This window comes from Varanus komodoensis, unplaced genomic scaffold, assembly GCF_004798865.1.
Source record: "Varanus komodoensis strain SLA01 unplaced genomic scaffold, ASM479886v1 scaffold1, whole genome shotgun sequence".
Classification (NCBI taxonomy): Eukaryota; Metazoa; Chordata; class Lepidosauria; order Squamata; family Varanidae; genus Varanus; species Varanus komodoensis.
In genome coordinates, this window is record NW_025335268.1 from 53,105,150 (window position 1) to 53,119,520 (window position 14,371).

A 14,371-nucleotide genomic window follows, 5' to 3' on the forward strand; every position below is an offset into this window, starting at 1 on the left:
CTCGCTTCTGAGCAGACATGCATAGATTATATTGTTAGATTATTAAATAATAGGTAGTTTACCTATGATTTTCATACCAAGAGGAAAAAATAGAACTTTAGAATATAAAGTAACTTTGTTTTAGAATATATAACACAGTTACCTATATTAGCGTTTAGTATGGATTTTTCAGTATCCTGCCTCACACGGAAAGCCTTCATGTATACAGGGTTTTCTCTTCTTCAAACTGTCACCTTCTACAAGTTAAGGGCAATAAATACAACAAGAGAGAGGGATGGGGCTGGGGTACTTCTCAGTGGTTGATTTTAATGCCTCTCTGGATGCCTGAATAGGACTAGGATTTAGTAAGGGGTAAATGCAGAATATGGATTCTAGTACAACAAACTGGTTTTGCCATAAGTACAGGAGTAAGTTCCTGCATTCTGTAAACTGGAGTATTTATCTAATAGCTTTATGTTTTCTGGGCTTAATTCAATTATGCCTTTATTTCATAACTGAGTTTGTCTCAGTCTTTGGAAACAGTATTTTGATTAGTCTGTTGAATTTGCATACTGGAAGTTTCACTTTGAAATTTAGACTTTAAGAAATATGATTTATACTTCTGCAGCAAAAACATTAAGGAAGTGAGTACATACATCTTCTTTATTATTGAGACATGTACTGGTTTGATTGAAAGTTGAAATGATCTAAACTGACTGATGTCTGAATCATAAATCATGTATCCAGCAAAGAAAATTCCCATCATTCAATTTTAACAATTGTATTGCTCATATATATGTTACATCTGATGTATATGGTGATGTACCACTTATACATGTTGATAGTACATTTCCAGCTTGTTAGTAAATGGCACTGTATTGTTAAATTTTGCTATGGACCAGTAAATTAAAAAATCTTAAGTAAAATATGTTAAGTAAAATTCATTCATAAGAATTTTAAAAAATGATTCTGTAGAATTCCAGTCCATTATGGATTGGTTTGGAGTTGGCAATGAAATAAGCTTAGATATTTTATTATGTCACTCCATTATGGCTCTGTTCACTATTTCAAAAATACAATTGAACATTTATTAAAATATTTAAAAAGATATTATAATAAAAGTAATGGATAATTGACTGTACTTCCAGAATAACTTTACTGAAAGATCAGATATTTTAATTTGAATTCAGGAAAATTATTTAATATAGGAACATAGTAAATTTGATATATATCATTTCTCCCAGTTTTTATTCAATTTTTTTAAAAAGTGACAAAATACTTCATTGATACAATTTCTATGTGTTCAGCAACTTTATATAACAAACCATAGCAAAACATTCTATGGATTTTTTCCAGTCAGTTTTCAACATACTTTTCCTTGCCAATTTAGTATGAATGTTATGTGTTTTACTGTCCCTTTTTTCTCATCTTCTTAATTATTTCTGAAAGTTTCCCTTTATTTCTGTGATCTTTCCTTCATAGCGGCACTGTCTCGGTGAAGCTTTGCATAAATCTATCAGCAATGTAAGTGAGTTGCACTTACAATTTATACATGAAGGCATGCTCGCACTTTTCAGCTTGCATACTAGCCAGTGCTGCTTTAAAGCATTAGCCTTTGGGGGGAAAAGATGTTCAAGGGAAGAGATTACACATTAATTTCATAAAAAGCTCTGTGCTGCATTCATTCATATGTATATGTGTTCATATCATTTGACATCAAGCATCACATGGTCTTTTATGTAATGTAAAAGCAAGCTTCCAGGCAGAATTATTTGCACATTATAAAGCTTTTTATAAGCATTGTATCATGCTACAATTTTAAAAAATAATGCAACTCAATTATAGTTTCTCTTTTATATGTTCTTCCGTTTTTACAAGGATGTGAAAGACAGTCAGTGGGATCCAAATAGCCATCTGTAGAATATTGTGCATATGCACAGTGTAGTTCCTCCCTCTCTCATGCATACATGCATGCGTGCTTATTTTATAATTGCATGTGCAATTGTAAAACCACTCCACCAGGTCAACAGACCTTCTAAAGAGATGTGTGGTAGTCATGTTGTAATGCAGCAGAGGTGGGCAGCAAGTGGTGGTATCGACATTTTCTCTGTGTGCATATGGAAGTGTTGTTCTCTCACATTTGGGGCTGTTTGGATCCCAGCTAACATTTGCAAGAAATACTTGAATACATTGAAGACTATTAATGTATTTTATCTTCATGACTATCAAAGCAATTGAAGATCCTGTATCACAGTCTTCCCCAAACTTGTAGCCTCCAAACATGTTGGACTTCCATCAGCCCCCACCAGCATGGCCAAAGATGAGGAATGCTGCACATTGTTTTCCAAAACATCTAGAAAGCACTAGGCTAAGGAAGGCTGCTCTCTGGCAGTGAATTACGTATAGTGATAAAGAATGTATGGGGAAGCCTTTATGGCTATGCCACTGTTTGCTAAAACTGCATGTATTATGTAACGGCAAGGATCTGCTACTGGAATACTCTCTTACAGCGCAAGACTATAGATTTCTGCTGATTGATAATTAGATCTCACTTATTCCCAAGTCAGTGTATATAGGACTGCAGCTTTAGTATCTCCATGGTTGTAACGCTAGGCAAAATTACAGCCGTGGGCTTTAGTCCTAGCCATATACATAGATGGAGAAGCACACACATCTGGAAGACGCGCCTTGCTGGTTTTTAAAACCACGTGTCAGTACAGATGGGAGTTTGGCTGCAATAGAAATGATCAAAATATATTAGGATATATATGTGTTTCTCTGCCATTTGCATGTAAGGCTGTTTGGTTGTAGCAATGGTAAATAATGAAAATAGCATTGTTTATTCACATCTTCACCTTTCTAAAACCTTAATAAGCCTTAAATTAAAGCCAACTATTATTTCTTTAGTTCCCAAATGGGAAAATTACAGTAGGAAAAAAAGGAGACTATTCAAGATGTCTATAATGATTAACACAACTGTATTATTTCTATCACTGTATGCTGTTCTGGAGATCTACTCTTAACTAAATGCTTAGGAGCTGTACATAATAGTAGCATTGTCTTAGCAAAATACAGCTTTATTTATTTGTGATATGGTAGCATCTATACCATTTAATATAATGAAATCCCTAAATGGTTTATTTATAAATATTAAAATTACATTTAAAATGCATTATTAAAACCAGTTCCAATTACAGTAATAGTACAGAACAATACAAAGAGTAGTGAGATGAAGCAGCTTGATTAACTCAAATTAATTACTCACTTTTACTCATGTGACCCTGACACCCCCTGAAAAGCTGCTCCTGAGGGCTGGAGGAACAGAATGGTGGTATAGTGAGAAAAATTGAAGAAGGCAGGAAAGATCAACAAAAATTGGGTGTCCTAGCCTGTGTAAACTGAAGCTCTTTCTTCTAAGATCACACCAATATTGGATAGAATAAATATAAAGCACTAATTCTGGACAAAATGAGATATTTTGTGCAGCTGTTAATAGAGCTCCATATCTAATAAAATATGAATCAATCATTTAGAGCTGTACACAGTTACATGGTGAGTGGAATTTAAGAATTTCCTAACAGATTCTGTTATCATCTGTATAATGCAAAGAAATGAAATAGGATATTATTATTTATAACTAATAGAATTGAAGCAATACTATTTTAAAACAAGGAAGCTAAACGTATGTTATATATATTCATATTTGTCATATTAAAAGCTAGGTAACTTGTATAATTCAGGCCACTTATTTAGATGACCAAACTGAGCTCTCCATTTGAAAAGGAGTTAGAAAGTAAAATTCTAAGATAGTTATATTTGCTTAAAACAACTGATTTCATGCATGGTCACATTGCACATAAAATATTAAGGGTTGGATCCAGCAGCCTTCCATGGACATGGTTATAGAAGGTACCTCTGCCTGGGATCTCTTTATATCAGTGCCCCATTCAGCAGGGTACCATAACCCTCTGTGTAGCATTTTCTGGAAGTTGTATGGAACTACAGAGGGGTGGGGGCAAAGTTCAGTTTCCACTAGCTAAATTGCAAGCACCTAATTCTGGATTCAACCCTTGTCCTTAGTTCTGCTACTTTTTATGGAATACAGTGTGGATGCATCACTTTTGTATTTCTATTTGCAACAAAATACAGGCATACCTCATTTTATTGCACTTCGCTTTATTGTGCTTGCAGATATTACATTTTTTACAAATTGAAGGTTTGTGGCAACCCTGCGCTGAGCAAGTCTATTGGCACCATTTTTCCAACAGTATTTGCTAACTTCATGTCACTGTGCTACATTTTGGTAATTCTTGCAATATTTCAAACTTTTTTGTTGCTATTCTATTGTTATGGTGATCTGTGATCTTTAATGTTACTGTTGTAATTGTTTTGGGGTGCCATGATCCATGCCCATATAAAACGGCAAACTTAATCAATATATGTTGTGTGTCTTCTGACTTTTCCACTGATTGGCCGGTCCCCCATCTGTCTCCCTCTCCTTGGGTCTCTCTATTCCCAGAGAAAAACAATCTTGAAATTAGGCCAATTAATAACTCTACAGTGACCTCTAAATGTTCAAGAGAAAGGAAGAGTTGCACGTCTCTCACTTTAAATCAAATGGTAGAAATGATTAAACTTAGTGAGGAAGGCTAATTGATAGCTAGGCTTCTTATGCTAAGCAGTTAGTATAGCTGTAAATGCAAAGGAAAAGTTCTTGAAGAAAATTAAAATTGCTACTCTAGTGAATGAAAGGAAACCAAAACAACCTTATTGCTGGTATGGAGCAAGTTTTAGTGGTCTGGATAGAAGATAAAACCAACCACAACTAAAGCCTAATCCAGAGCAAGACCCTAACTCTCTTCAATTCTGTGAAGGCTGGGAGAGGTGAGGAAGCTGCAGAAGAAAAGTAGCAGAGGTTGCTTCATGAGGTTTAAGGAAAGATGCCATCTCCATAACATAAAAGTACAAAGTGAAGCAGCAAGTTATCCAGCTCTAGCTAAGATAATTAATGAAGGTAGGTACAGTGAACAACATCTACAGTGTAGATGAAACAGCCTTATATTGGAAGAAGATGCCATCTAGGACTTTGAAAGCTAGAGGAGAAGTCAATGTCTGGCTTCAAAGGACAGGCTGACTCTCTTGTTAGGGGCTAATGCAGATGGTGATTCTAAGCTGCAGTCAATGCTCACATACCATTCCAGAAATCCTAGAGCCCTTAAGAATTATGCTAATCTAATCTGCCTGTGCTCTAGAAATGGAACAATAAAGCCTGGATGACATCACATCTTTTTACAACATGGTTTACTGAATATTTTTAGCCCACTGTTGAGATCTACTGCTCAGGAAAAACAGATTTCTTTCAAAATGTTACTGTCATTGACAATGCACCTGGTCACCCAAGAGCTCTGACAGAGATGTACAACAAGCTTAATGTTGTTTTCATGCTTGTTAACACAACATCCATTCTGCAGCCCATGGATCAAGGAGTAATTTCAACCTTCAAAAAATTTGTATGACTCGCTTTATTGCGGCGGTCTTTAACCGAACCTTCAATAACTCTGAGGTATGCCTGTATGTTCTTTGCATAAAAGATATGTGCCTTGATTTGGTAATGATTAATTAATTTAAATAATAAATACGTTATTTTAAAGAAAGAGTCTTTATATCTTTAGAGAGTAGGGCTTTTATGTCCAAGCCTGAGCAATGCTGAGTTACCAGATATTGGAATTAACTAGGGAAGAATGATTAAATTAGTGATTATTTTAGAAAGAATTTTAACCTGGCTTTCAGGACATAGCTGCCCTTACAAGTTGGTTTACAATGTTACACACTATGCATATGCAATTCCCATTAACACACACGCGCACACAGAGGAGTTGCCATAACTAATGCATTTGGAAGACAAATGCAGAGTAGATCGGTCTTTGGGAAGGTTTTTAAACCTTCTGATGAAACACTGGTGAAACTCTCTCTGAGAGAGAACATTTCAAAGGTGTGGCACTGCCACGGAGAAAGCCTTATCCCTACTACCTGTCAGCTTATCCATTCTAGTTGGTGAATGAAGAGAAGGGACTTTAAACTTTAATGCTTGGGCAGGCTCAGATGGGTAATATGTTTTCAAACTATGTATGGCTTTAAAGGCTTAATCCTGCACCTTGGGTCCAAAAACTAACAGGTAGACAATGTAAACAATTCAGGCTGGACAATTTGGTGAGGTCCAGGGCCCATTCTTGCCCCCTTTCCCCCATAAGCCACAGCCTCTCAAAAATAAATTCCTGGGTCAACTCTAGCTTGCTTGTATACAAAGTAGATTTTACTTTTTGAAGCATTCGTGCTCTGGATATAACATTTTCATTTTTAAAAGGTTACATTTGTGGGGGGGGGGGAGCATGGGGGCAGAATGCTGTTTACCCCTGCAGAATAGGAATAATGGGATCCAAGTAAGTGACTCCCACAAGGATTCTAGCTGCTATAGTTGCAGTTTCCACATTGTCTTCAAGGGCAGCCATGAGTATAGTGAATTACAGTAACCCAACCTGAGTATAATCAAGGAACATGTCACTGCGACTAAATTAGCTTCCTTAGGACCACACCTTCCAGACTATTATGGTAAGTATGATTTAAAGTGGAGGAGGATAAAAGTCAAAAGTGGACTCTGCTCAAGCACTGTATAAGTCAATTCTTTGTCCCTGTGGGACAGGCAAAATAAAATACAGCAATAACAAGGAGTAGGGTAACTGCTGAGATAAATAATATTTATGGATTGAGAGGTATTTTAGAAATGTACATGGATACGGGAACAAACTCCCACAATTTGAAGGCTCAGGTATGGCGAATGCTCAAGTATGTTTAGAAGTCTCTGTTTAAGAGAGCTGAAATTTAAAAAGAGTCAATTTCCCCTCGACAGAGAGTTTTGTATCTTGTGGCAAAAAAGAAATTAGTTAATAACAGGAATGGCAATAGTGGGGGAGACTTCCAGGGCTGATTTTTTGTGTTTTGGAAAGTTCTCCATAAAAACCCAAGCCTTTACAAAGTCAAGATGGTGTTGAGGGCAAAAAAAGATGTCCTTGTTTGTTGTCTTACCCTGAGAAAGACAGGCAAGTAATAAAAACAGTGTCTTTATTTTAGGTACACACTAACAATACAGAGTGAGCCCACCTCCAGCCAAGACCAGCTGCCACAGCCATCATGCACAGCTAATTTATATGTTTAAGCATTTTGCACTGATTAGTAACAGAAAACATCACAGCAAAAAACATTATGCTAGCTTTTGTACATTGTTATCTTGACCTACACTTCTGTTGTGAAAACATCTGGTTTTAGGCTTATCTTTACACATTCTGACCTTCTTGGCATAAGTTTATTTTATATTTTCAACTATCTTATGTCTGTATGATAGAATCCTAAATAACTGACCCTTGTTGGGTCATCAGCAAAAATTTATATTCTTCAATGGGCAGGTTTCATTCATTAAAGGGGAGAAATAGCAAAAATACTTTATAGAAAGTGCAAAAATGCAACTCATCCGCTACATGTGGCCTACCAAGCTATTTCTTCAAGCCATCCAGATAAAAAAGAAACTTCCTTTGTATTACTAAGATAAGAAACTGGGGAGCAGGGGCATAAGTGTGTGTGTGGGAGAAGGGATGGATATGAATAACTATTTAGCACTTTAGTATAATTATGTAATGTTGGATATGCCTGTAATCTGATGTGGAGACACAGTACAATAACGATGGCAATAACAAATTTAAGCTTAGGCTACCTAAGACCCTTTTATTGTCAGGGCTCCAAGGATAAGCTCTTTGTTCAAGGTATTTGCTCCCATAGATATATAATGAAAATCAAGATTAGAGACAGGAGGAAAAGCTCAAATTAAAAATATAACATGAGTGTAGGTGATTTTTTTGTATAGAGATTGTATTGTTGCAATAACCTTTCAGGTTGCTGGATTATATGTGCATTATTTATATTAATATCAAAACATAAAAACAGATAATTAATAGAATGGTTAATTCAGGATTTTACTCAGTCACAATGTACATGTAGCTTCACTTTAACACCTGTGAATTCAGGCATGATAGTATTACTTCTGCATATATATAATCCTTCTTTGGTATATTGATGTTCACTGTTTTTCATGCTGTGAACGGTTACCTTCTGGTGCAGAGCATATAAATGATAACTTTTCAGTCTGGTGGAGCATTGTCCTGTTACTAAGCCATTTGTGAGCCATTACAACATTGCTGTAAGAATTGGTCCATGCTCTTCATGTGAATTTTCTCTTATCAATGTTAAAATGACTTAGCTCACAACTGCACAAAGTGATTAATACCCCAGAGGCCTCTGCAGTTTACTTTCATACTTTGCTAAGAAAAGTGCTGGATCCACTGCTCAATTTAAAATGGCACCCTCCCATTTGTTACCTACTGATCTTAATTTGGGTGGTTACATTTCCCTCATAACTCACCAGAATTACTGTGTATGCAAAGTACATTATTTTCTCCATGGGTAGCTCCCATGCAGTCCTTTCACCCTGTTTGGCAAGTAGGTTTACAGGGTGTGTGGGAAATTATCTGGCAAACTGAAGGCTTCCAGTTGGCTATCATTGGTCTAGAAAGGCATGAACTGTGCCATGGAGTCATAATAGATTGCAGCTGAATTAAAAGAGCACAGATTTTCTTTAGAAAGCACAAACTTTTAAAAAAATACTGTTTATTTGGCACAGAGTAATGTTAGACAATTTTAGAATTAAAAACTATATTTAGTTTCTTGAATATGCTACTGTAATTTGTAGCACTATCCTATGTTTGTCTATTCAGAAGAAAATTGCATTGATTTACTCTCACATAACTGTGTGTAGGATTGCAACCTTATAGTGCCATCTAAACATTTCTAGTCAAAGGCAAGTCTCATTCAACTCAATCGGACTTACTTCTAGCTAAGCGGATATAGGATTTTAGTACTCCCTTTTTTTGTCTGGGTCAGCAGGGGGAAAATCCCAAAAGCTGGGAGTGTTTTCAGAACCTACTTTTTAGACAAACAAAACCTACAGAGGCAAGTGATGCTATGGTAGTCCATAAAATGCAAGCTGGTAATCAATTTGGTAGCTATAATTCACCTTTTAGTTCATTTGTAATAATTTCATTTAGTTAAGTATAATCATTTATTGGCTATATCCCTGCATTACTTTGGGATGCCACCTGTTTGGCAGGGTGGGCAGTATATTTGTAGATCTGTGTATTTCTCTAGATTGTGACCCAAATTTATAAATGAATATAACTGCTGTATTTTTATAATTTGACATTTCTAATTATCTTTGCTTTTCGGTGAACTAGATCTCCCTGTTAAAGCAGAATCTAGAAATGCAGCTTTCCCAGTCTCAGACCTCAATGCAGCAACTGCAGGCACAGTTTAATCAGGAGCGGCAGAGACTGGCTCAAGAAATTGTAGAGCTAGAAGAAGAGCACCAGCAGAGACACAAGTCCATGAAAGAAGCACATATCCTGGCATTTCAGAACATGGAAGAAACAAAAGAACAAGAGCAAAAGGTATGTGATATTTTTAAAAATACCAGAAGAAAAGTAGAAACATGAGCTTTGTTTTGATACATCTTCACTTAGACACCCAAAAGGTTTGCCAGGGTAAGTCCTTTTTTATCCACTTATCCAATATCTCAAAAAGCTGTGTAAGTTTCAACACTGTCTTTAGGAAACATGGGACAGGTGAAAGCTAAGAGTAGAGAGGCACAGAAAGACCTGTATCTGTGTGCTTCATCCTCCCCTGAAGAGTAATGGCAGGGGATGTAGATATGCACTAACCTAACCTAACCAAAAGTCTACCCATAAGATTTGTTCACAATGTGAGGAAATAGAAAGGGGGAGATTCTACTGAATATGCTAGTGCTTAGATTGCAAAGATGGGGGAATTACATGATGAAAGAGAATGAATTAGCCCTTATACTATTGCTTACATTTTCTCCTTAAATGATCAGTTGTTATTGTTGACATGCCATACAGCTGGATCTAGAAACAAATATAATAGCCATACAGTTCCACTGCACTAATATTTCTGATTTTTTATATACCAGTTTATAATCTTCCTTTCTAAAACTGTTTTTTTTCTGATTAAATACCATAGAGCTGTACAGCCCCACAACTAGAACCTGCAGCAAAATGTTGCAGAGTACCTGGCAAACCAGCTAGCCAGTCATGCCTTCTTTCTATGCCTGTAAGAAACCTTGGTCAGGAATTTTCTGAGGAATTTTGGCCAAGACTCCCACCATTCCAGTGTGCATGTCTGTAGTGGGTGTCCATCTGTTTTATCTGTTCTCTTTTGATCACCATTGTGGCAGTTTCACAGAGAATATTCTTTATTGGTTTGTTTCTTTTTGAAAAAAATTAATGAGGTTTATTTTCTTTTTCTCATGCATATCTCCTTATTTTTCAGCTAGTTTCATTTACTTCACATTGATTTAAAGCTTCCAGGTTTTGTTTTTAATAATATCTTCACCTTGCCCAGAAAAAATAGGGTTTTATATTTGATTATTTTAATTGAGAAAGGGGTAAAAACACATTTGCATGGCTTATGGCAGTAGTACCTTCACTTTCATGTAAAAAATGGGAGACAGAACACTGTGTTTTACAATTTGAATATCTCAGTTTGATAAAGTTAGGAAACAAAACTTTTTACAGCTAGATTGAATTAACTAAGTAAATAAATACATGGAGGAACTCAATGATTATGTTTCTTTAGGTGAATTAAACATAATTCTGCCATCACTAAAAACATGTATATTATATATGTAGAGCCATTTTCTTTTTAAATTTCTTAGGAACTTGAGGATCGTTTGCAACAGAAGCACTCAGAAGAACTTCAGGCCCTAAAAGAAGCACATAGACAAGCTATGGATGCTTTCAAACTAGAAATGGAGCAGGAACTACAAACCCTTCGTTTTGAGCTGGAAGATGAAGGGAAAGCTATGCTAGGTACTGTACTTTCATGCCATTGTTTGTTTATTTATTCAACTTACATTCCGCTGTAACTAGTCCAAAGTCTCTCTAAGTGGATTAAAAATTAATGCTTAAAATTTAGGCCATTTCTTTTTCTGCAGAGGGCAGAAAGCTTGTGCTGCCTAATATAAAATAAACGTGAACTGTTTTCCATATGTCGTGATACATTGAGCCCTTTTACATGAAAACTTGGACCATGCTCTGAAGGGCTGTAAACATCCCATAGTTTATAGCCATGAAGTGCACTTAGTACCACATCTTGCGATTTCATATCCCTTGCTTATATGTATCCTTCTGTTCCGGGCTTTCTATATGTGGCAAACTAAGGAAGTACAACTAAGAAATAAAACTTTCCCATGGTTTGTTGGGACAGATGTGTTGCACTATCCCTATTCCTAAATTTTGTCTTTCCTCTTATCTTTCATTATCATACATTTTATACAATGAGATTCATGCCTATTAGCCATCAAGCACTCCTTTTATTGGCCCCCATGCTAACAGAACACAAATCAAAATGGTACCACTGAGAAACAAGAGAAGAGGTAACAGCATGGTTGGGAGAACCCCAAGGTTTGCAGATGTGCACAAAAGTATTTAAAAAATAAAGGGGGATATCCCCCAGTTACTGAGTAAGGGATGAACATACTAAATGGACACAAGGTGGGCTCTGAGCACTGACCTGGAGCTGGAGTAATGGCTTGATCAGCACTGTTAACTCAGCAAAGGTCTGCAAAAAAAAACTACGCTTGCTGTCGGTTTGATGCAGCAGCTTCAACATGGTTTACACTCTTACTTTCTGCAGCTGGATCTTTTCTCTTATGCCAAGGAGAACCTTGTTTCTTACACCTGTACTCCAGTCAGCTATGAAACAAGGCAGCAGGGCTCAGGATGGGTTCACAGGGGTTCTTCAGGACCCTAGGCAGGACATCCTTGTGATACATCTCCTCACGCTGTGCCCCATCTATTGTGAGAGTGATATTATCTGCCAAATCCCAATATTCTTCTGAAGTAGTCTCTCCAGAGGTGAGATTGTCATGTTAGTTCGAACACAAAAACAATAAACAGATAGGCTGAGGGGTAAGAGTGAATTGACTTGCCCAAATTCCTAACAGCTTATAGAATCCTTTCCTTTTTCTGACTCTGTTATACTAATTGTTATGCTGTTCTTATTTTCATTTCACATAGTTGTAAAATTTTCGGGGTTTATTATTGTTTTTAAAATGCCTACTTTGTGAGTTGCTTTGAGTCCGCATGGCAGATAAAAGCAGGACATAGGCATTTTAAATTAATTCTGTTCTGATTGGGGTCACAAAATACTATAGCATTTTGCTTCAGGCCTTATATTTTAATGCCTTCTGCTTTAGGAGAAGCAAAACCTGGTTATCTCATGACCCCACCTTCCTTTTTCATATACTGTTCAAAAGATGTTTTGGAAGTTTGTGCAAGTTCATATTAATATATAATATAATTGTACAAATGCAGAGTTGTATACTTGTGTGTGGTAGTGAAGGAATTAAAAAAGCAAATGTACCTACAATTTCTGAAGGAAATTTCTGTTTGTATATCTGCAGGAGCAATAAGATTACTATCAAGGCAGCATATAACAAAACAAAAATTAAATGTAACTTACTATTTCTTGAGTTGAAACTCATGAATGCTGGAATAGTTGAAGTTGATAGGATGAAACTGGGAACCAATGTAAATATAACTTCTTGAAGTTGAAATGGCACAAGAAGAGAAATGTGCTTTTTACAAATATACGCTTTCCTTCCTTTCAAATTGTACCCTGGCTATCTTCATTCCATAATCAGTAATGATATGTACTGTTCTCCTGTATGAGGAGTAAATGTACAGCTGCAAGCCATTTATTGGTGCTTACATGTTTTTAAAAATTACATCAGTGTTTCCCTGCTTGAGTGGTACAGCAAGAGAGCATTAAGCCTCTGAAGAAGTCCATAAATATTAAATACTGAAATAAAACTTGAAGGGGACACAAAAGCAGTACAAGTCTGGGAGGGAGGAGCTGTGTTACTTTTTAAAATAAATTGCGCAGGTGACACTTATGTAAGCAAAATTCCATGAAGTACTTACAAGAAATTGTTTGTATTTTTATAGCAATAAAACTTTGCTGTTTGATGTCAAGAAAATGTGTAGTGCATTTAGATTCCGCTGTAATTCATTTAAGCTTTCTAATGTTTAATTTGCATTTTGGTACAAATATATTAATATCCAAATATTTCATTTTCCAAACTAAAGGTCAGAAAATAACAGGAAAACACATTTGGTAAAAGTTAGGATTGTCATCTTTTCAAAAAGTAATAAAGATTTGTAAATAGGGTTGTGGGATTTTTTTAATTATTTGGAGTGCAATTTTTAAAATGTGATTCTGTTTATTTGTATTTCCCAGCATCTTTGCGCTCAGAACTAAATCATCAGCATGCTGCAGCAATTGATCAACTACGGCATAATCACCAACAGGAACTAGCGGCTGCTAAAATGGAACTTGAAAGAAGCATAGAACTGAGTAGACACCAGGTACATATCTTTCCTATTTTCTTGCTCTGTGTGGAGCAGTTGCAGAATACCTTATACCCAGGCTGCTCTTCCCATTCCCTTCTCTCCCCACCCCCTTCTGTCCCTCTCTGAAGTCACTTTTGTAACCATGCAGAGCAGTCAGTGCAGTTCTTCCTGTGCCAGCTGCAAGTGGGCTGCTAACTTCAGATTTGGGGATCTGAAAAATTATATGGCCTCTCAGACAGGATTGCTTCCTAAACATGCTTTCAGTTAGGGCACAGAGTATTTTGTCTCTACTAAGTAAAGATAATAGCTCCTCTAATAAACCTTTGAAAAAAATAATATTTCAAAGGTACATAGGTTCATATTTTTCATATCATTCCATCAACCAACTTCATTTGGTGAGTGCCAGTGGTTAAAATAACTCCACTGAAGCACAGAAAGGAGATAACAGCATGCTCAGGGAAACACAGAGGCACAGAAAAACTGCTCCATGACCATTTCCCTGCATACTGAATTAAGTTCATGGCCCTTGAATAGTACCAGCAAATAGGCAATAATGGAGCTGAGAAGATACCTTTGTTTACCTTTTAACATATTTGTTTATAAAGCATTAAAGATATGGTTTTCTAGTGAAATAAGCTAAAGGGTTAGAAAACACAGCAAAATTAGAATCTGTAGCTTTTATCAGTGATACTGTGCAAACATGGCAGGATGTCAAAATGAACAAAGAAACCAAGTAGGCAATGATGGAACCAAGTAAACAAGAAGACTAGACATGGAGGAGAGACAATGTGTAGGAGGAAGGAAGGAAGGATAGCAAGACTGTAAAAAACGGAAGCAGTAGCAAGAAATAGAATCAGACT

The 14,371-nt window shown here is 36.3% G+C and overlaps 1 protein-coding gene across 5 annotated transcripts in view; it reads left to right on the top strand.

Annotated features, from left to right (window-relative positions):
• The window catches only part of FAM184A (family with sequence similarity 184 member A), an 86,712-nt gene that overhangs the window by 53,988 nt on the left and 18,353 nt on the right, over window positions 1-14,371 (top strand). For all 5 annotated transcript variants that reach the window (XR_006414282.1, XM_044425722.1, XM_044425745.1 and 2 more), the window contains exons 10-12: window positions 9,318-9,530; window positions 10,814-10,967; window positions 13,399-13,526. Coding sequence is in view for 4 of the 5 variants with exons in the window: in XM_044425722.1 (XP_044281657.1) it covers window positions 9,318-9,530; window positions 10,814-10,967; window positions 13,399-13,526 (495 nt within the window). In the remaining variant the exon portion in view is untranslated. The remainder of the gene's footprint in view (window positions 1-9,317; window positions 9,531-10,813; window positions 10,968-13,398; window positions 13,527-14,371) is intronic.